The 23947-nt window shown below is 45.6% G+C and overlaps 1 protein-coding gene across 1 annotated transcript in view; it reads left to right on the plus strand.

Annotated features, from left to right (window-relative positions):
• Window positions 1–23947, plus strand: part of gpc5b (glypican 5b) — a 95879-nt gene that overhangs the window by 4329 nt on the left and 67603 nt on the right. Inside the window, exons 2-6 of the mRNA XM_036978156.2 lie at window positions 3246–3407; window positions 14024–14727; window positions 21922–22079; window positions 22375–22434; window positions 22640–22762. Of these exons, the coding sequence (XP_036834051.1) occupies window positions 3246–3407; window positions 14024–14727; window positions 21922–22079; window positions 22375–22434; window positions 22640–22762 (1207 nt within the window). The remainder of the gene's footprint in view (window positions 1–3245; window positions 3408–14023; window positions 14728–21921; window positions 22080–22374; window positions 22435–22639; window positions 22763–23947) is intronic.

Here is a 23947-nt window from a genome sequence, read left to right on the forward strand (position 1 = left end):
TGGCCATAGTGGAGTTTGGAGTGTGACTGTTTGAGGTTGTGGACAGGTATCTTTTATACTGATAACAAGTTCAAACAGGTGCCATTAATACAGGGAACGAGTGGAGGACAGAGGAGCCTCTCAAAGAAGAAGTTACAGGTCTGTGAGAGCCAGAAATCTTGCTTGTTTGTAGGTGACCAAATACTTATTTTCCACCATAATTTGCAAATAAATTCATTACAAATCCTACAATGTGATTTTCTGGATTTTTTTTCTAATTTTGTCTGTCATAGTTGAAGTGTACCTATGATGAAAATTACAGACCTCTCTCATCTTTTTAAGTGGGAGAACTTGCACAATTGGTGGCTGACTAAATACTTTTTTGCCCCACTGTATATGCACTGTATATTCATGTGTGGTATTGTATGATCACTGTGCCTTTTGGAAAGTACCCCAGTGTTTAACTGATTTATTTCAGTCTTAATAAGCCCCCTGTTCTTGTGTCCCTCTGCAGTGTCTATCACTTGCACTGTGGTATTTTAATGTACAGTGCATGCATAACATCTTGTCCTTGGGGGAAAGTGTCACAGACACTGAATCCAGCCACAGCAATGCATTCTGGGGCAAATGGGGGCTGACTCCAACAGCTGAGGAGACACTGGACTTTGTCTATTAGCACACTGAGCCCCTTTCCCTTCACTGCTGTTTGCCCTCATCCTTATTAACTGTCACACACATTGTTTGCATAAGTTGGGTAGAAAGTTTAGCAGGTAGAGGAAGCACAGAAAATAGAGTGAGATGCTCGTATTCATTTAGAGGGTGATCACATCGAGGAGTGGATGTACGGGTGGGTTGTGGAAGATGTTTTTCACCACTGTGCTGCGATGCCCAGTAGTGTAGGGCATGTTGTGGTGGTAGTGGGGATTGGGAAGGGGCCTGCTTTTTCCCATCTCGTGATCCCAATCAGCTGTTCTTCAGCTTGGTTTATAGTAGCTTGTCAATGTCAGATTCCTCACACAGGAGACGAGTACGGTAATCATGAATCCTCACGCTTTCACTGCCTCTCAACCCCCTCTCAGGAGCTTGCTGTGAATGTGTATGACACTGTGTCCTGTCCTCCTCATCGCTCAGCTCACCTCCAATTCTGTCCTCATACGTGGGATTGAAAGACATGTGAGATTTACTGTTTACTGTTTAAGACTTACTTTTAAGTGATATGAACATTCAGCGGTTGTATTGGGGGCTTCTGAGCCTGAGAAAAGCCATACTTCCGAGGACCAGACAGACATTGCTATTTCACACAACTGTGATAACATTTTGATACTTGAACAACAGAACATCCAGTGCATGTAAGTCTACATTAGCTGTCATCAGTCACATGATTGATTTGTTCACACAATGCTGTCATGTTTGACACGTCCAATGATTTAGGCCTGGTTGAGTTTTTAAGCATGTTAACTCTGGTGAGCTTAAACTCAGCTGCATCGCTCCGTTTCCTTCTGCATCTTCCTCTCTCTGCCCTGTTGGAGCTCTTGTATCTGGACTTTGATTCAGCCAGTTCTGGCCAGATAGCCAAAGTCTATTTCTGAAGCTCTTTCTCTCTCTCTCTCGTTCCTGGCTCCACTTTCACATGCTGGTGTATTAGTTTCATATGGGAGATCAAGCTGATGGTGAGCCAGCTTGGGGGGGGGGGGGGGGGGGGGGGGGGGTTTGGGGGGGTGGTGGAGGGGAGTAGAGGGGAGTGGGGAGGTGAGCGAGGACATCGGCTAGAGTGGCTAAGGGGTGCCAGGGTCACCCTGGACCTCATCCAAATGAGATTGTATTAGGGGACTCTTTGTTAACTGAAAGGGAACTTGAAAACAGTATACACTGAGTGTACAAAACATTAGGAACACCTTCCTAACATTGAGTTGCATCCCTTTTTGCCTTCAAAGAGACTCAAATCGTTGGGGCAGGGACTCTACAAGGTGTTGAAAGCATTCCACAGGGATGCTGGCCCATGTTGACTCCAATGCTTCCCACAGTTGTGTCAAGTTGGTTGGGTGTCCTTTGGGTGAGGGACCATTCTTGATACACATGGGAAACTGTTGAGCGTGAAAAACCCAGCAGCGTTGCAGTTCATGACAGACTCAAACCGGTGCACCAGGCACCTACTACCATACCCCATTCAAAGACACTTAAACCTTTTGTCTTGCCCAGTCACCCCCTGAATGGCACACATACACAATCCATGTCTCAATTGTCTCAAGGGTTAAAAATCCTTCTTTAAACTTTCTCCTCCCCTTCATCTACACTGATTGAAGCAGATTTAACAAGTGACATCAATAAGCGATCATAGCTTTCACCTGGTCTTAGGATTCACCTGGTCAGTCTATGTCATGGAAAGAGTAGGTGTTCTTAATGTTTTGTACACTCAGTGTAGATGCCCATCAGAAATAAATGTAGAGAAATAATGTGTTGGAACCATTTATTCACTATTTATTTATTAAACTATTTGAGTAAGTATTATTAACCACATTTGGTCAAAGCTTCTAGCACACTTGAGCTATGTATTTCATATTGACACCTCAGTTGAGGTGTGTCATGTTAAAGATTGTCTGTTATATTGACAAGATAGTCAAGTGACAACTCTAACAATGGAAATACATTGCCTCATAGATGAGAGGCAGACGAGAGGAGACGAGATCAGGTGGGACCATTCTAGCCAATGAGAGGGCAGATACTCATGTGACCAACAGACCCGTGTGACCAACAGACCATAGAGATAGATAGAGGACTCATCTCTGTATCTGTGCCATTATAGCGTCTGTGACAGCATGGGCAGTGCAATTAAGGTTATCTCCATTTTAAGGTAGTCCATTTTCTTCTTCTTCATTGGCTGATTGTTCCCAACTCATAGGAATCCCCACCCAGTTGACTACTTTAAAATGGTGAAAGACCTCAATGGCAATGTCCATGCTATCTCTATGACAACATCACAACTCCGATATATAGTACATTTCTTTCAAAGTTGCCAGTTCTTTCAAATGCCACCTGCGTCCACTTATATCAGTGAATTCGTAACAACCTAACCATTAAGAAACTTCTATTGCAATGACATTTTTTGTTGAACAAATTCAACACTGTCTCATTGACCTCTATACAGAAATTCCTCACTATGTGGGCTTGTTTTTATGGACAGATTTTGGGCGGAGTAAAACCTCTCGCTTCGCTTCTTCCTCTCTAGTCAGGTTTGTTGTTATAATATGTTTCCTCTTCTTTCCCAGATGGTGAGCTGCAGATCTGCAAGCACCCAGGACCGTCATGTTGCACACGCAAGATGGAGGAGAGTTACCAGGCAGCAGTGCGCAGAGAGACTCTCCAGAACATCCGTTCCTACAGCTTTGAGCTCAAGTACCTCATTGTGGGCCATTCCTCTGCCTTCCAGGGTAAGGATATGGGGGGCCTGTGGGACAGGGCGAGGAGAGGGGCGTGGGATGATGTTAGAATATATTCAACAAAAAATGTAATTGCTATTGAAGTCTCTTAATGGTTAGGTTGTTACGAATTCACTGATATCCCGAGAGAGCCATGATTCACTGAGAACCACTTCAGTGGCATTTGATATTGGTTTTGTACTGTTCAATATTGGCTTTTAAAGCAAATATTTAGCCAGGCCTCACATTGAGAAATTATAACTTGACTACTGCGCTCTGTATCTCTATCTGTCTATAGCTTTCTGTCTTTCTAGATGTCTGAGTCTGTCTCTGCCTCTGTCACGCTCTCTCTCTCTCTCTCTCTCTCTCTCTCTCTCTCTCTCTCTATTCAGCCATGTAGAGTAGAGAATACACAGCATGTCTTGTTCTGAACCAATGAAAGACAGGGAGGGAAAAATGTTTACATTCACTGAGTATCCCTGGAGATGTGTTAACATTTGAATCAATCTGTCTCTCTAACGAGCTGTCCTGAATGGGAAGGAAGAATAGTGGGGTTATCCTGCTCTGATTTTCACAGAGAGGGCTGCTGGGCGGTTGCCTGGCTACCCAAACTCCTTGCTCCTGCCAAGCTCTAAGCCCGCCCATGGACGTTAGTTTCTTCTCCGCAATGAGTCTGGATCTGAGTACCTTCCCTACTATTTCTAGAATGGCAATACATTCTAGATCGTTTGATTGCTCCCAGAAACCGATGGGTTGGGCGTTTATAAAATTAATACTGTGATTGGTTAGATTTCCAATCGCTGATTACTTTGTTTTTTACAATATCCCTCATTTTGATGTCAACACAAACGACTTCAATGATTGCAGTCTCAGACTGAAGTATGTAGCGAATGATAGAGCAGCGGAATAATTCAGTTTGAGTCGTCAGGCAAGCTGGGTGGCTGGTCCCTGGCTTCTCAGAAAGGGAGGCTTTCTGGGCCTTTTATCTCTGCTGAAAGACAGATGATGTCAGTGAGTGATGTGAACAGTGTCCTCTGAGGATGCCTGCCGGGTCACTGCTCACTGGGCTTTCAGCAGTGGGTTTGCTGAGGTAACCTGATCTAATTGGCTTCTAGAATAAGGCATCTCATTACAACAAACATTTCACTCAAAGCATTATCATAGCAGTTTACATGTTTGTGTTTATATGTGCTTACATGTATTTTTGTTTTGTGTCTGTTTCTGTGGATGTATGCTGTGTGTACAATGTGTTTAAGTGCCTCAAACCTTATGCAGTGTGAGTTCAGAGGAAGTACACTCGAAAATGTTAATATTTGCATATTTTGCTGTCATTCTGTATCACTTTCAGATGTGATCATTAGCCTTTTGCTGTACTTCTTAATGTGTATATAATGTTCGCAGCATTTTGTTTACTGCTGTATTCCCTCTCTACTGAGTACTTCTGTAAACGCTACCCTCTGGTCCCCCTGACATCTGCTTCATTTCATCTCTCCTCTGAAGCCTCTTACAAATTGGTCTCTGGGAAAAGATCTAAGGTCCTGCCATCTACTTGTGAGAAATAGGTGATGGACACTAATGGTTACAAATGTGATTCATGAGTTACATCTGAACCTCATTTTGACCAGGCTCAGAATGCGCCATAACACCCAATGACCATTCAGCAGCCTAAATAAGCTTGAGTTAATTTAGGCTTTAGGCTGTTGCAGGGCCTATACCGGTCTGTATCCCTAAACTCCATGCCCACCACCAAAGACTGCACATTTACATAAGTACCTAAGCACTACTTGCTGAAACCCTCAGAGGTTAGAGTAGATTGGACAGACCGACTGACACAACCCTGCCAGGCGGTGCAGAGACATGACACTGATCTTGCCATTTAGAACCTGCCAAGCTCAAACTTATGATCAGGGTGTGTCTTGGCCCAATGTGGGTGTTGGGGGTGGGAATGGGGTCCAGGCAGGGCATATGGGGTCAGCACTGCAGAGACCTAGGATATCCCCTTCAATCTGTCCCATTAAGGAGCCTATAGCATGAATGGACGACATGGCCAGGACAGGAGTCAGGATAGCAGTCTTGGGACTCAGTAGTCAGTTATGGTGCTTGATGACCTGCATGCCCTCCTGTCCAGGCTGCAGGTCTGACCCTATCACAGATGAGCATGGGCTCATCACATGATCCCTAAGTAATCCCTGCCCTGTCACTCGATGCCCCTGTGTTTTGGACGCCGTTGCTAGGATAGGGTACGTCCACATAGGGAAAAGAGTTGGAGATCCCTGATTCAGTGCACCTGGTTTTGAAAAGTGAGACTTATGGATCGCACACCTTCTCGTTAACGCTCACCTCTGCCCCTCCCCCCGCCCTCTGTCTGTGGCCCACATAGGGTTAAGATCTCCAGCTTCCGTCCAGGAACCTGGAGGTGCGAACCAGTATCACATTTACTGCTCAGTCGTTCCCACACCCGATTTGCTGCGCTGTGTGTATGTGTGAATATACAGTATACATATGTTCCTGCATTGGTGTGTCATTGGAAGCCTGTCACTCTCTCTGTAACTCTATATTGGTAGTTGCAGCGTGGCTTAACCTTCATGACAGGCTCTTGTGGAACTGATTTGCACACATAATTGGAAACGCATGTGGGTGAAACTGAGAAGACTGAGGAGGAGTCCGTCCTGACATGAGACTACAGTTGTAGGTTGTCGTCTGTCTGTGTAAAGGGCACCCAGAGGCACCCCATGGAAATGGTTTGTGTCCCACACACGGGAATGTCTGAACCAGCCCTCTTGTTGGAAACACTCAAGAATGCAGATATAGCATGGTCAAATAATTTATCATAGTACATTTCAAATACTGTTTTTGTGTGTCTGTAAATCAGGAAGAAAAAAACCCCACAATTTCACAACCTTTAAACGTTCATATGTCTGTGATGATCAGTGAATTGTTTATTGACGTTAGGATGATATGAGTAGCACCTGTGATCCTACCTCTGTCTCCATCTCAGTCTCCAGTCTGCTACATATCCAGGTGCCCTGGTGTCAGAGTATGGGGTATACCCGTGGCCGTGAGTCCAAGCTGGTCACACAGGGATACATTTGGCCCTGGAAACTGTAGACTGCATGCCAGTCATCTGTGTCTTACCGGGTCCCTTTGATTCCAGTCAGCTCCTAGGTTATATGAGCCAGCAGTAGACATATTAGAGAGAGAGGCCCTCCAGAGCAGCTTGACTGGCTTGCCAGGGACAGGACAGTGCCCCTGCTACACCCTGGAACCATGTTCCAGAACCTCCATTTCAGTTTTAGGCTGTGTACTCATCCCATTTTACCAAATTATCCAAAGCTGGGTTGTTGAGATGTTGGAAATGAAAAAAACAAAACAACATCAATTTCAAAAACAGGGTTTGGGTTTAGTATGGCCAATTGTACAATAGAATAGTACAGTAGTCAGTCAGGGTATGCGTATGAGCTGTAAAGGGCTAATTAGTGTCCCTACTGGTCTCCCTCTGTATGTACAGGATGTTTTCATTAGGGTCTCCTCTTAGTCCTCAGCCTGCAGCTGCTCTCCAGATCTTCCTTTTCCCACAGTTTGAGTAAATACTTCCTATCAACCTGGGAAACACCACAGCCCACTAAACCTGGGCTATGCTCATAGACTGTGACTATTCTGGTCATGAGTGGGACATTCTCTGACAGTGGCTGGCTTTGTGCATGGAGGATTTGCCTATACATTGTAGGAGGGTGGTGCAAGTCTTCTCAAGTTGGTTTTATTGACAGTAGAAAATTAGATTCCACTGAACTGCAATAGTTGTATCTTTTCCAACCCATGACATGGTACTCCTTAGTGTTGCTCACTCAACTGTCTTGTGTGTGTCATTAAGGAAGGAGGTATTGGCACTGTTCTGTCATTGAAGACTCAGATGCAGCTGAACGGTTCCCTTGATATGGATGAAAATACCCAGGGGGAAAATGCTGACAGTCTGCACTTGAACTTCATAGTCATTGTTTGATTTCAAATCCAAGCCCCAAAAAGTAAAAAAGGGTTCACTGTCCCAATAATTACAGAGGGCACTGTAATTCATATCATAGGTCTACTAGTACTGTAGAGCTCTTTTTACTTGCACACAATATAGCTGGACCACCCCATCCGGTCCCTAGGGGTCCACACCACTGCAGCGCCCAACCCAACACACCCCACTCAGCTTTACGATCTTAGTGAAACATTCATCATTGGTTTCAGGTGTGATAGGCCAAGGCCAGAGTGTCAGCCAACATTACAGCAGACCCCCAGGGCCAGGACTGAGCAGCCCAGCAGCTAGGGATTGCCCACAATAGGTATCTCCCCTGACGTGGGCATGTTTTCAATATAGACTCCTTTTGTCACACAGTATTCCATATAAGCCATCTAGACCTTATGAAAATTGCACAGTATACCTGTAATCTTGTAATATATCAAATCTAGTGATACATGACTTGACATTTCTGCCATTCATTGTGATATTGTGGAAGGATAAAAAACCTAATTAATCATTCCAAAATTAAATCTAGAACCGGCTTCCTATTTCCAACAAAGCATCCTTCACTCATGCTGCTAAACATACCCTCGTAAAACTGACTATCCTACCGATCCTTGACTTCGGCGATGTCATTTATAAAATAGCCTCCAACACTCAACTCAGCAAATTGGATGCAGTCTATCACAGCGCAATCCGTTTTGTCACCAAAGCTCCATATACTACCCACCACTGCGACCTGTATGTACTCGTTGGCTGGCCGGCGCTTCATATTCGTCGCCAGCCCACTGGCTCCAGGTTGTCTATAAGTCTTTGCTAGGTAAAGCCCCGCTTATCTCAGCTCACTGGTCTCCATAGCAGCACCCACCCGTAGCACGTGCTCCAGCAGGTATATTTCACTGGTCCAGTTCTCTGCTGCCAATGACTGGAATGAATTGCAACAATTACTGAAGCTGGACACTCATATCTCCCTCACTAACTTTAAGCATCAGCTGTCAGAGCAGCTCACTGATGATCATTGCACCTGTACATAGCCAATCTGTAAATAGCCCATTCAACTACCTCGTCCCCATATTGTTATTATTATGTATTTCTTTGCTCCTTTGCACCCCAGTATCTCTACTTGCACATTCATCTTCTGCACATCTATCACTCCAGTGTTTAATTGCTGAATTGTAATTACTTCGCCACTATGGCCTATTTATTGCCTTACGAAAGGCCTGTGTTATTGACTGTATGTTTGTTTAATCCATGTGGAACTCTGTGTTGTTGTTTGTGTCGCACTGCTTTGCTTTATATTGGCCAGGTCTTACCTCATTTGCACACACTGTATATAGATTTTTTTTTCTATTGTGTTATTGACTGTATGTTTGTTTATTCCATGTGTAACTCTGTGTTGTTGTTTGTGTCGCACTGCTTAGCTTTATATTGGCCAGGTCGCAGTTGTAAATGAGAATGTTCTCAACTGGCCTACCTGGTTAAATAAAGGTGAAATAAATAAATAAACCTTCCAATGAATGGAAATGCATTTGTTAGCCGCTATGAATGCTAGGTTACACAGTTTCTTCTGAAAACAGTCTTGAGTATCCACATTTCCAAGCAAACATAAACAGAGAGAAGGGGGAATCTGTAGACATGCAGAGAAAAAACAACATACACTTTTCCAGAATTCAGCCGGCCTTCACAAGAGAATAACATATGCATGATATTCAGTTTCACTGGCATATAGCACATTCTGTGGATAGTCTTAAACTGCAGTAATTTATGCCTGAGATCATATGAACATGACTGGGCATTCAAACATACACTATAAATACAAAAGTATGTGGACACCCCTTCAAATGAGTGGATTTGGCTATTTCAGCCACACCCATTGCTGACAGGTGTATAAAACCGAGCACACAGCCATGCAATCTCCATAGACAAACATTGCCAGTAGAATGGCCTTACTGAAGAGCTTAATGACTTTCAACGTGGCACCGTCATAGGATGCCACCTTTCCAACTAATCAGTGCGTCAAATTTCTGCCCTGCTAGAGCTGCCCCTGTCAACTGTAAGTGTTGTTATTGTGAAGTGGAAACGTCTAGGACCAACAACGGCTCAGCCGCGAAGTGGTAGGCCACACAAGCACACAGAACGGAACTGCTGAGTGCTGAAGTGGGTCTGTCCTCGGGTTGCAACACTCACTACCGAATTCCAAACTGCCTCTGGAACGAACGTCAGCACAATAACTGTTCGTCGGAAGCTTCATGAAATGGGTTTCCGCACACAAGCCTAAGTTCACCATGCGCAATGCCAAGCGTCGGCTGGAGTGGTGTAAAGCTCGCAGCCATTGGTCTCTGGAGCAGTGGAAACCTGCTCAGATAAGACATGACAAAGAAATACCTTGCTGTACATTTATACATTAAATTATCCAAGAATAGAATAAATGGTTCAATAATTGAAATGACCTTTATTCCCAGATCCCAGACTGTGGCCTACCTATCAAATCAAGATGGAACTTTGTATCCATTCACTGATTGTTATAATATACTACAAAATGTGTCACCATCTGATCCTGCTAAGACATGATGAGCATAGTGTTGTATACTGACTGTGCACCATGACAGTGAAGCCTGCAGATATGTTTATACCGTGTCAGTGTGAAAAGTAGAGAATTTGCTCGGGAAACTGACAGATCAATAATGTTACGTTGCTATACTGACTGTGATTGGGGCAAAATAATATCTGATGTTAGCCAACTTTTGGCTTGCTTTAATGGTACATCAACTGGCAAAAAAACGAGCCAAGTTAATTTCCTTATGTTGATATGGGACCAAACAAAGGCAATTTCAGAATGTGGAAGGGTCATGTCCCACCGTCCCCAGTGAATGTTGTGCCCCTGGGGTAAAGGGTTAGGTTCAATTGTTTGGTCCCCACAAGGTTGGAAAAACCAACGTGTGTGTGAGCGTGCGTGGATGTGTCTTTGTTTAATAGATGGGACACATACTGTAAATATCTATAAGTGTGTGAGATGTGTAGGTGCCTAATGTCTGAGTAGGTATAATGTGTCATTCTCTCCTATGAGTATGTGTGTGGGAGGGTGAAAGTCCATCAGTGAATGTAATTCTCTGTGGAGTTTTTGAACATTAGAAACCATCTCCCCTGGCTTCCCACCTGCATTCCAATTGCTTGTTACTCAATGGGACATTTCTGGCAAACGCAGCATTATAGCAGCTGTCGAAGTGGTCGTCCCATTCCTGACAAGACAGTTTTACTAACTCCATTAGTAGTAATGTTTTGCATTGACAATGTTTGCTTTTAAGCGTACTTCATCTATTTAATTGTATTTGTTGAACTTGAGTACTTTGAGTACATACTTGTGCATTCTAAGTAGTTAAATAACAGTGCTGATGATGACACCAAACAAACATTTCTCTGTGTGTAAATCTAAATGCCCTAGGCATCATGCCAGTACAATCTGTTAATTCAGACAAGTATTCATTCTCCGTAAGGCCCCTCCCCCCTCCCCACTTCTTGTAGTTCCACCTGTTGGTCTCCCTCCTCCACCCCCTCATCCCCTCCACCCTCCCTTTTCTAAACCCCAAATCCTGGGAAGCTGGATTAGAGGTTTGGGGTCAAATGCTTTACAGGAGAAGGTTACCCTTTTCACAGTGCTAGAATGGTTTGCAGTCAAGCCAGTAAAAGTGAGAATGTGACTTGGTGAAATGTAGGAAATATCAAATGGGCTTCAGTATGACTGATAAGAACACATGCAGCCAGACGTTTTACATTTTGATCAGTGTTGTCAAAAAAGGTTATGAAACTGTAATGACCGATGGCCTGATTAGAGGTAGTGGGGTGCTGAGGGGCTTAGGGGTGGAGATGGTATGTCCTCTCTGGTCATAAAAAAGGTTGTATAATCTGTGATCATGTCTCTTTAACGACATACCTGGCCTGGGAACCTCACGCTTCACTGATAAACACAGGGATTACAGTTTTTCTCAATTGCTAAAACACTAAAACCCATTGGCTGAACAAATTTCTCAGTTGCCTCGACTCATTTAGCTAATTATGCAGTCTGTTGTCAATACCTTAAACTATTTCACATGGTAAAACACAATTTGCAGATCTCACTTAGACTTTTCAGCAAAACTCTAAACACATTCTCATTCTCAAAACACATTCTGCACTCTAATGCACATGTCATCCATACTGGTAAACACAAGTGGCGACAATCAAATACAAATAGAGAACACATGTCATTGATTGAACACAACCACTCAAAATTGATTTAACCTGTTTCAAATGATGTGACACAACCAATATAAGCCAGTTCAGAGAGCAAACAGGTTGTTGAAGGTGGGAAGGAGAAAGTCTGAGAATGGATACTGTAGTACAGTGCATTGTAGGCTGTATACTGTACAATGGACAAATTGTATGGCCCTGAACATTGTGCTTTCCATTTATTAACAGTACTGACTGCTCAATAGATTTTCACTGGTTGCAGGTTCATATCAACAAAGAACAAGAATTACAGTATCACAGAGACAAAGGACAAGTTTGTGAGATGCAGGGTACAGTACTGTAAAAATAGGGGTACAAGGAGGAGGAAGAACAAAAAACTAAATTGCAAAGAGCAAAGCAGAGTAGTAATTTCTGATCAATTTTGAGCTACTATGATAGAACATGTATTTGTTCATCAAAAGACAATTACGGAAAAATATGAATATTTTTTTAGATAAAAAATGTACTTCTCCCTGAAAATTGGATGTTTTGAACAATGTGTTTTCTATTTTTCGGTGTATTGTTTACTGACTGCTTGAGAGTGTATATGATTTTGATCACTTTATGATTTGAGAGCAGTATTTGATTTTGAACACAGGTAAAACTGTTTTGAGGCGAATGTTTCATTTTGCATGAGGAGTCAGAGGTTATGCTTGAAGATGAGGTTTTGTGTTGAATGTTTTCAGAAAATGGAGCAAGGTTTCAGAAATGGTGTTTTAGCAATTGAGGAAAACTGTAAGAGCTCTGGTTCCCCATGGAGGGAGGGAGGGAGGGAGGGAGGGAGAGAGAGAGAGAGAGAGAGAGAGAGAGAGAGAGAGAGAGAGAGAGAGAGAGAGAGAGAGAGAGAGAGAGAGAGAGAGAGAGAGAGAGAGAGAGAGAGAGAGAGAGAGAGAGAGAGAGAGAGAGAGAGAGAGAGAGAGAGAGAGAGAGAGAGAGAGAGAGAGAGAGAGACCAAGGACATTAGTCACTTGTCATGAATCACCATGACCGTAACCACATTTTTCAAAGCTGGGTTGTGCCATCTTTTTAAATGCATTATGTTGAATGAAGGTTAAATAAAAAATAAACAAAATAAATCACACACTTACGGTAAGGTATTTTCAGAGCGTTATTACGGACACCAATTGCTCAGCATAGGGTGCAGGAATAGTACCAGGCTTTCTCAATTTAACCCTGACAGATCCTCCAGCCAAGAATACCCAGTCAGTCAGTCAGTCAGTCAGTCAGTCAGTCAGTAGGTTTCTGTTTCAGCTGTGGGCTGCCTGCCTGTCAGTCAGTAGGTTTCTGTTTCAGCTGTGGGCTGCCTGCCTGTCGTTGAACCGGGATGGTTCCTTCTAAGCTGTGGAAGTATATGGTGTTTGCCTAAGCACATATCTCCTTATACAGCCCTAATAATGATTCCATTAATTGAGTTAATTGTGAAATTATCTCATTTCTGTACCTGTTTTGGATTAAAGCCGGAAAGTCTGCTAGATTGCAGTGATTGAAGGAGTGGGCTGGCCTTCTACTGACTCACCTTCTGTAGTAAAATAATGTTGTTTGAGAGATCAAGTGTTTTTACGATATCCTAGCTTGATTTGTTTCTCCATGTTTAAAATCAAATGTATATGTGTAGGCTATGTATTTTTCTTCAAGCATGTATCTACTGAATAAGCCTAGGTACTAATTGCAGTATTAAAGTATGCTCCAGTTAAAACAGCTCAGTCTGTATTGACAGGAGAGCCTGTGCTAGACAGTGTACTGTACTGAATTTCCATAATCACAAAGCAAAGGCTTGATCCCTGGTTAATGGTTCGGTATGTACAGCAGGGGGCTGGCTATAAGTCCTCATTCACTGCTGTGTTCACCTCTCCATCTGTAGATAGCCAGACATATAGAGGGACTAACACAGACAGACAGACAGACAGACAGACAGACAGACAGACAGACAGACAGACAGACAGACAGACAGACAGACAGACAGACACATCATCCAACACACAGAATGTCTTCCCGACAATAAGTCAGGAACAATAGCAGGCATCTCAAACACAACAGCTGTGATGAGTAATATTACTCCCGTGGGATATTAGGGAGAACTCTGTGTGACTGTGTTGGGAGGGAGTTGGGGGTATATAAGTATATAATGACATTTTTTTGACTTGTATGAGAGGGGTTTTGTGTGTGTGTCTAGTCCTGTAGAAGTGTCACAGTTGCTGTCTCTCTTCCATCTGTCAGAATGCCATCAGACTGACATCAGAACGGGGGGGGGGGGGGGTGTTCCCACTGGACCCAGAACCTCCCCACACAATGTGTTTTCACCATTCCGTCTTCTTCTGTCTTTTTTTCTCTCCCCCTCTCTCTTTCTCTGGCTGTGCAGACACGTTCCAGTCTCTTCTGTCGTTCACTCTGAACCTGACCAGTGCTCTGTTTGACAGTGCCTATGAGCCCCTCTCCCAGGACGCTCGCCCCCTGGTGGCAGACCTCTTCTCCGTCCTCTCTCTCTTCCTGGGAGGAGACGGCAACACCTCCATGGAGCACTCCGTGCACCGCTTCTATGACGACCTCTTCCCACTGGTGTACCGGCGCCTTGTCAACCCTGGCCTGGCCTCGGCCCCGCCCTCCTCTGAGCACAGTGAGTGTCTGCGCAAGACGCGCCAGGATGTCAACCCGTTTGGGCCCCACCCTCGTGCCCTGGCCGAGGGGCTGACCCGGGCTCTGAGCACAGGGCGGGCACTGAGCCGGGCGCTGATGATGGGGGCAGAGGTACTGAACGCCACAGAGCGGGCAGGGCTGACCAGGGAGTGTGGGCGGGCTCTGGTGAGGATGCAGTACTGCCCCCACTGCAGGGGCCTGACCCTGATCCGGCCGTGTGGAGGACTATGTCTTAACGTAATGCGGGGTTGCCTGGTGGGGCTCTCGGAGCTAGACGGGCCCTGGAGGCACTATGTGGCCCTGCTGCAGGAGCTGACGGGGGCCCTGGCTGGGGGCCACGATCTGGAGCTGGCCCTGCTGGGCATCAGGAACCACATCAACGACGCCATCCTGCACGCACAGCTGCATGGGCCACGCATCAGCGCCATCGTGAGTCAGCGCCTCACCCATCACTCACACTTCACCTGTCTTAGGACTGTACTGATATGACACACCTCCCAAGGCCCATGAGGACACATGTTGAGCACATTACCACCCCTCACAGGACACATGTCATTGAAAATCATGGTAGGACTCATCCGTCATATAAAACTTGTTCTCTTAAGTCTTTGTGTTCTCTATTAACGACACCCACAAAAAAACCTCTCAAGACTCTTCTGTGTAACACCGTGGTGGGCAAGGAGTGATGTGGCAAGGAGATCCTTGGCTGCCTGTTAGGAGTGGGGGGCATGAGGCGGCATGGACCCTCTCTTTTGGCTTTGGACTCAACAGGCTGGCAGATTTCTTGGTACTTGTAAAGCAGGGGACAAGATAAGAGAGAAGGGAGAATGTCTAATTCCACCAAAGCTGAATGTATCCCAGTGAGTCAAACAAGAGACTGTTTACAGAGAAAGACAGACAGGACATGATCTCTTTGCTCACACTAAAGAGAACCTGTTGTGTAGAAAGACAAGCTTGAATATTAAGCTGTAATGATAATGATTGCACCTGTGGGCCTGATTTAGATTGTGATTATGAATATGATTATAATTGTATTTATGGTAATGAGACATGAACGATTACACTATATAACACATACCTGTTTATGTTGTACAGAGGTGTTTGGGCGACAGGAGTGGGGGTCCGTGGGGGCCATCAGCACCCCTCCCCATCCCATCAGCACCCCTCTCTGTTACTGGCACAGTATTTGTAGTAGTGTTTTTACGGTTTCCCTGCCACCCCCAGGATCAAGTGTTGCTCACTCACTGGTTCAGCAGGGCTAGGATGGCTGGTTACCCTCTGGGCCGGCATTTGAGGTCTGGACCCAGAGATGGGAAGGGAACTCCCATCTCGTCCCCCCCCGTCCCCCCCCCCCCCGTCCCCCCTTCTTATGACTCATGCACCTTTCACAAATCTGCACGTTCACTCTTTCACACCTTTTGCTTTTCACCTCCTCTTCCTCCTGCTCCTTTTCCACTGTTTTACATTTATTTCCCTCTCCACACAGATGTGTGTGCGCATTTTTTATGCGTGTTTATAATCCTTTATAATGTAGGGGGATTATCATTCTAGATGTCCTGCTGCATGTCTTTTCTGTGGAGATAAACCTCCCCCTACAGTAACATATACCAAACTACCAGAGATAGAGGCGATGTGGGCCTATGTAGCTACAGTAAATCATGTGTTCGTTGACAATAACATCCCCTCTTCTGCCTTTCTGAACCCTGCTACATAGCCCCTCTCTTTTCCCCTCCACATTCCCTTCCCTTCCTCTCTCTTTTCCCCTCCTCATTCCCTCCACGACCTCTCTCTTTTCCCCTCCACGACCTCTCTCTTTTCCCCTCCACGACCTCTCTCTTTTCCCCTCCACGACCTCTCTCTTTCCCCCTCCACGACCTCTCTCTTTCCCCCTCCACGACCTCTCTCTTTCCCCCTCCACGACCTCTCCCTTTCCCCCCCATATTCCCTTCACTACCTCTCTCTTTCCCCCCCAATATTCCCTTGACTACTTCTCTTTTTACCCCCCCCCCCATATTCCCTTCACTACCTCTCTCTTTCCCCCCCATATTCCCTTGACTACCTCTCTCGTTCCCCCCCATATTCCCTTGACTACCTCTCTTTTTACCCCCCCATATTCCCTTCACTACCTCTCTCTTCCCCCCCCCCATATTCCCTTGACTACCTCTCTTTTTACCCCCCCATATTCCCTTGACTACCTCTCTCTTTCCCCCCATATTCCCTTGACTACCTCTCTCTTTCCCCCCATATTCCCTTCACTACCTCTCTCTTTCCCCCCATATTCCCTTGACTACCTCTCTCTTTCCCCCCATATTCCCTTGACTACCTCTCTTTTTACCCCCCCATATTCCCTTCACTACCTATCTCTTCCCCCCCATATTCCTTTGACTACCTCTCTTTTTACCCCCCCATATTCCCTTCACTACCTCTCTCTTTCCCCCCCATATTCCCTTGACTACCTCTCTCTTTCCCCCCATATTCTCTTCACTACCTCTCTTTCCCCCCCATATTCCCTTGACTACCTCTCTCTTTCCCCCCCATATTCCCTTCACTACCTCTCTCTTTCCCCCCATATTCCCTTGACTACCTCTCTCTTTCCCCCCCATATTCCCTTGACTACCTCTCTTTTTACCCCCCCATATTCCCTTGACTACCTCTCTCTTCCCCCCCCATATTCCCTTGACTACCTCTCTTTTGACCCCCCCATATTCCCTTCACTACCTCTCTCTTTTCCCCCCATATTCCCTTGACTACCTCTCTCTTTACCCCCCCATATTCCCTTCACTACCTCTCTTTTTACCCCCCATATTCCCTTGACTACCTCTCTTTTGACCCCCCCATATTCCCTTCACTACCTCTCTCTTTTCCCCCCATATTCCCTTGACTACCTCTCTCTTCCCCCCCCCCCATATTCCCTTGACTACCTCTCTCTTTCCCCCCATATTCCCTTGACTACCTCTCTCTTTACCCCCCCATATTCCCTTCACTACCTCTCTTTTTACCCCCCATATTCCCTTGACTACCTCTCTCTTTTCCCCCCATATTCCCTTGACTACCTCTCTCTTTACCCCCCCCATATTCCCTTGACTACCTCTCTCTTTACCCCCCCATATTCCCTTCACTACCTCTCTTTTTACCCCCCATATTCCCTTGACTACCTCTCTTTTGACCCCCCCATATTCCCTTCACTACCTCTCTCTTTTCCCCCCATATTCCCTTGACTACCTCTCTCTTTCCCCCCCCCCATATTCCCTTCACTACCTCTCTCTCCCCCCCCATATTCCCTTGACTACCTCTCTTTTGACCCCCCCATATTCCCTTGACTACCTCTCTCTTTACCCCCCCATATTCCCTTCACTACCTCTCTTTTTACCCCCCCATATTCCCTTCACTACCTCTCTCTATTCCCCTCCATATTCCCTTCACTACCTCTCTCTTCCCCCCCTCCATATTCCCTTCACTACCTATTTTTTTCCCTCTCTCCTTTCCTTGTCTTACTCCTGTAACGTGGTTTGTTGGGCCAGGTTTCCAGTTGGCCAGGGGCATGGGGAGAGTTGCCTGCTCAGCACATCCATACAAACGGTCCATTAGCCTATCTACTGTAGTTAAGTGTAGGCAGATTGTTATGCGGAGTGGAACAGGGGAACCCAAGAGCAGACCCCGACAAGGAGACTGGGACGAAGTAACCAAGGTATTTATTGACACACAGGGGGAGATGGAGTGAAGGTCAGGGGAAGCTCGGAAGGGTTGCTGGAACCCATGTGCGGAGGCTGAGGCTGGAGCGAGAGGGGTTGAGACAGGGTAAGCAGGTCCGGAAAGGAATCCAAGGGAGTAGTAGAGTGGGGAATCCAGGACAGAGTAGCAAGATGACGAGACGTGGGACTGGAGACAGGGACCAGAGTCAGAGCTGGCAGAACTGTAGCGGAGAGGAAAACAACGTCAGGCAAGGAAAACAGCCACAACAGGATCTGAATAATAACAAACGGCTAGAACCGTAGACTGACTGAGCAGAGATTACCATCTGGCAGCATGGAAGTGGCAGGGCTTCCATGCTAGAGGTCTTTAGGTCTTTATTATGGAACAGGTTGCAGCTGGTGGGGATCTGCTCTGACTCCAGCACACCTGTCTCCGCCCACACAATCACACACACACACACACAGAGAGAGGGAGAGAGTACTGGGGGAGCGGCAGGTCAAGGAGACACAGGATGAGCAGTAGAGGGCATTGCAGGAGCAGATGTGACACAGATGCCTGACGCAGCAGAAGCAGCAGCAGAAGCAGCAGCAGCAGGCCAGAGCAGACAGACACACCAACCTTTCCTCCCCCCCCCCCCCCCCCCCCCCCCGCCTGCCAATCACTCCCTATCTGCCAGAACACAACAAGGTAGAGAGGAGAGGAGGTGTCCAGAACAGTCAGTGATAGTGAGAGAGACTAGAATGACGATAGACTTCAGAAAAACCCACCCGACACAGACGGTGCCTAATATTCTCTTACATTTCAGCATTATATTGAACTCTTGTACCAGGTATTGCTGTAGCGTGGGAGATACAGTGGTAATTAAGAATCCTAGAATCCTAATGAATACATCTAGAAAGAATTTAAGTGAAAATGCTCAGCAACGCTTATTTGCATCTGCTAATTATATCATCGAGTTATAAAGGATTTATCAATCCTTAAGGATCCAGACTGAAAGCTTTGGAGGAGCTAAGACAGAATTTAGCTAAGCCACGGGGTGGCAGAGTCTCTGATGAGATCTTGATTGACGGGACGCAGGGGCACTTTGGTGATGTCACTCCAGCTCCACCAGTCTTTTGATGAGTTAAAGTCTACTTTATTAGCATGAGCATACTCTTTGTCCTGTAGACTTGTGGGTTTTAAACTGTGTATTTGTGTTCTGGTCTGGCATTGAGCTGTTTTGAGGCTTCCTAAAGGATCTGCCAGCCATTCAGTAGGTTTCCTCTGGTCCTCTCCAGTCATCTATGGCCCCAGTGAATCCCCTCAGAGAGTGTCTGTAGGGAGACCGCGGCCTGCCCTCCTGAATGCAAATCCAACTCTGGACAAAGACTCCTCGCGCTGGCTGGGCAACCCCTTCCCACAATGCTTTGCAGTGCAGGGCCTGGGACAGAGTGATGAGAAAGTTTCTGTGGCTAATCTCTGGACAAAAAAACTCTACTATAGGAACACACACACACGCACACACACGCGCACACACACACATAAACACATTCACACACGCACGCACACACACACATACACATAACACATAACAGTTGCTAATAGGGGTGACAGTTGCAAGCAGATTCCCTCGCTCTTTGGCAGCCCTATTATAAAAAAGAGGAGGTTCCCAGATGTATACAAACCCATTCTCAATATGTGCAAACAAGAGATACAGATGAATACACACCCACACTTAATGTCAGTGAGCTGGAATGCTGTCTAATCTCTGGGGAATGCAGTTTGTGTCTGAAACTTCCACATTTCACTGTTTCACAGCACCCTACTTACTGTCCAGGAACCAACTGTGCTAATTCCATTAGAGAGCCTTTAAAGCCTGCCCACTGCTGTGTGGGTGGGAATGGTAAATGGGATCCCTGTCACACCACTCTATAACTCACTCTCAGCTACTCTCCACCGAAAGCAGGAGGAGAGAGAGAGGGAGGGAGGAAGAGAGAGAATACACCATCTAAGCTTTTTGTTTTGGGCAGGCCACCGGTTGCTGATGTATTTAACCTTGGTTTGTACTCTCTCTCTCTCTCTCTCTCTCCATTGCCCCCGCCAGCATCCGTCCAATTAGTCATAAAAGGATAGAAAAGAGAAGTGCAACACCATAGCAGCATCCACATTTCCACTGGTCCTCTGTTGTTATCATATCCATTGGCCCTCTGTTGTTATCATATCCATTGGCCCTCTGTTGTTATCATATCCACTGGTCCTCTGCTGATATCATATCCACTGGAACTCTGTTGTTATCATATCCACTGGAACTCTGTTGTTATCATATCCACTGGTCCTCTGCTGATATCATATCCACTGGATCTCTGTTGTTATCATATCCATTGGTCCTCTGCTGATATCATATCCACTGGAACTCTGTTGTTATCATATCCACTGGAACTCTGTTGTTATCATATCCATTGGTCCTCTGTTGTTATCATATCCATTGGTCCTCTGTTGTTATCATATCCACTGGTCCTCTGTTGTTATCATATCCATTGGTCCTCTGTTGTTATCATATCCATTGGTCCTCTGTTGTTATCATATCCATTGGTCCTCTGTTGATATCATATCCATTGGTCCTCTGTTGTTATCATATCCACTGGTCCTCTGTTGTTATCATATCCATTGGTCCTCTGTTGTTATCATATCCATTGGTCCTCTGTTGTTATCATATCCATTGGTCCTCTGTTGATATCATATCCATTGGTCCTCTGTTGTTATCATATCCATTGGTCCTCTGTTGTTATCATATCCATTGGTCCTCTGTTGATATCATATCCATTGGTCCTCTGTTGTTATCATATCCATTGGTCCTCTGTTGTTATCATATCCATTGGTCCTCTGTTGATATCATATCCATTGGTCCTCTGTTGATATCATATCCATTGGTCCTCTGTTGATATCATATCCATTGGTCCTCTGTTGATATCATATCCACTGGTCCTCTGCTGATATCATATCCACTGGATCTCTGTTGTTATCATATCCATTGGTCCTCTGCTGATATCATATCCACTGGAACTCTGTTGTTATCATATCCACTGGAACTCTGTTGTTATCATATCCATTGGTCCTCTGTTGATATCATATCCATTGGTCCTCTGTTGATATCATATCCATTGGTCCTCTGTTGATATCATATCCATTGGTCCTCTGTTGATATCATATCCATTGGTCCTCTGTTGATATCATATCCATTGGTCCTCTGTTGATATCATATCCATTGGTCCTCTGTTGATATCATATCCATTGGTCCTCTGTTGATATCATATCCATTGGTCCTCTGTTGATATCATATCCATTGGTCCTCTGTTGATATCATATCTATTGGTCCTCTGTTGATATCATATCCATTGGTCCTCTGTTGATATCATATCCATTGGTCCTCTGTTGATATCATATCCATTGGTCCTCTGTTGTTATCATATCCATTGGTCCTCTGTTGATATCATATCCATTGGTCCTCTGTTGATATCATATCCATTGGTCCTCTGTTGTTATCATATCCATTGGTCCTCTGTTGATATCATATCCATTGGTCCTCTGTTGTTATCATATCCATTGGTCCTCTGTTGATATCATATCCATTGGTCCTCTGTTGTTATCATATCCATTGGTCCTCTGTTGATATCATATCCACTGGCGATTGATGATTTCCACAGGATAATCCCTGCAACACATCTACAACACATCTGCAAAAGCGACGTATCAATGTGTTCTCACAAACTGTAGAGCATTCGCTGTTAGGGATGTAATGAGCGCCCTCTTTTTTCACACGGACTCATGGGCTTCTCTACCCACCCACCCCTCTCTCCACCTCTCTCTACCTCTTTCTGTACTCCCCCCCCCCCTCTCCCCTCTCTATTCTCTCTGTCTCTCTGACCCTTCTCTCGCATCCCTCTCTCTTAGGTTGATAAAGTATGTGGGCCTCTCACAGACACTCCGTCAGTGACAAGTATACGTCCCACCCTGGAGGTCATGACCTCCGTGACCACCTCTCCGACCTCGGTGGCCTCAACGCCCTCTCCAGCCGAGGTCACACTGGGCCGCTTGTCGCATACCAGGAGGTGAGCGAGAGAGGCGACCATAGTGTCTGGTCCACTGCCTTAGAGTGGTTGGTGTTGTAGCTGGTTGGCATGTCTTTACAAGTTGCAATATATTTACAAGCACACTTTTGCCATATATATTTTGTTGTCAAGCAAGCTCTCTTTATCATTATTATTTATTTACCTTTTGAAGTTTGCTCTCTCTTCCCTCTCCTTCGCTCTGACTTGTGTTTGATTTGCATTGGACCCCTGCTATTCCCACACCACCTCCTTCTCTCTCCTTCCTCTCTCCTTGACCGTGATCACGTCGTCCCAGGTCCTTACCTCTGAAACCATCCAAGATTGATAAGCCTCGAAGTCTGAAAAAGATCTCTAGGTAAGCATGGAGTCCAGCATCTCCCCCTCTCACATTATTGTGTCCATCTGGGACGGAGTACAGGGGTAGACCACCAGCAACACTTTATTTAATCACATCAACATGTATAAATATACGTATGATATTGTGGTTATGATCAACACCCTCTCTCTTTCTCCTCTCTCTCTCGCGTTCTCTCTCTCTCCCTCTCTCTACTCTCCCTCAGAGAGTTTATGGGCTATATTCAGCGCTACAGGTCCTTCTTCTCTGCCCTGCCGGAGACACTGTGTGAGAGTGAGATGGTGGGGGAGGACTTCACCTGCTGGAGTGGGGAGGACGTGGTGGAGAGGTAGAAATGAACTCTTTCTATTGTTCTATATCTGTGTCCATCACACTTTTGTTACATTCTCTTTCCAGGACTTGTTGCCCATTAAAAGGCAGAGGTTTTCAAACCAGGGGACATTCCTGTAGACATTTGGTTGCCATGGATTTTGGGAGCATGGCCATGGACCTTTAGAGTATAGCGGGTTCGTTAGGAAGTTCTAGAGGCCATTCTCATGCAAATGACATTGGAAACTTCAGAGAAACACTTTCATATATTTGCCGCTCTCTCTCCCGTAACCTGCCGCTTTATCCTATAATAATGTTGGTCATCCTGGTTACTGTTGTGCGAGATAGAACCCCATACAGCATGGACCTCTGTGTAAACAGCTTGGTGTTAAGTGTACTTATCTGACCTCCCATTCTAACCAGCTCTATCTCCAGTGGCTCCTGAGTGTTCTGGCCCTGGTCCCCCCCCCTCTGGCCCTGGTGCAGAACAGCGTTCCCCCCTCTGCTGTGCAGTAGGCAGAGAGACCCCATTCACCTAGGACTCCTGGGCTGGGGCTCCCCCACTATCCCATTTATGCCTCTGTTTTGTCCCCTTTTTCAGACAATTCAACTGGGATTTGTTCTATCCCAGTTGAATTCACTGGCTGTGAAAGAGTGTTGGACCCAGTGGAGAGTGTGCTTGAATCACTTTGGGCTGGGGGTGCTGGTGGGGGTTGGTGGGAGCTCCCCTAAATAGGAACCGTGGAAACCATGTTTTGTACGACAGAAGCATTCAATCCTCTCCAATATTTTGTGTGCTTATTAGTTTGTTTAGTGGTTGTCTATAACTAATACTGTATCAAGAGACATGTTGATTGGATGTACATGGATGTACATGGATGTATGTTTAATTTGATGTACATGGAATTTGCTCTTGCTCATAGTGGAATAGAATGGGGGATGTATTTTGATAGAATGGTTGAATTTAAGCACTAGATCTTATCTGAACCAAGCCCCAACGTCCATCATTATAGATGTGTGTCCATCTGAGTGCTGCTGTGCTTGTTTTGTTGTGGGCTAGGGAGAGACGGAGGGGGTTCATTGTGGCTCCTGTGGGCCCTCTGTGTGGCACTATCAAAAGCCCCAGGCCTGGTGGCCATTCAGGCTCTGTGAACCGTACAGAAGAGCTGAGGCGGCCTCCTCCTTCCTCCTACTGTACCTTCTG

Source organism: Oncorhynchus mykiss, chromosome 5 (genome assembly GCF_057628025.1).
Source record: "Oncorhynchus mykiss isolate SJ-2025 chromosome 5, ASM5762802v1, whole genome shotgun sequence".
NCBI lineage: Eukaryota > Metazoa > Chordata > Actinopteri > Salmoniformes > Salmonidae > Oncorhynchus > Oncorhynchus mykiss.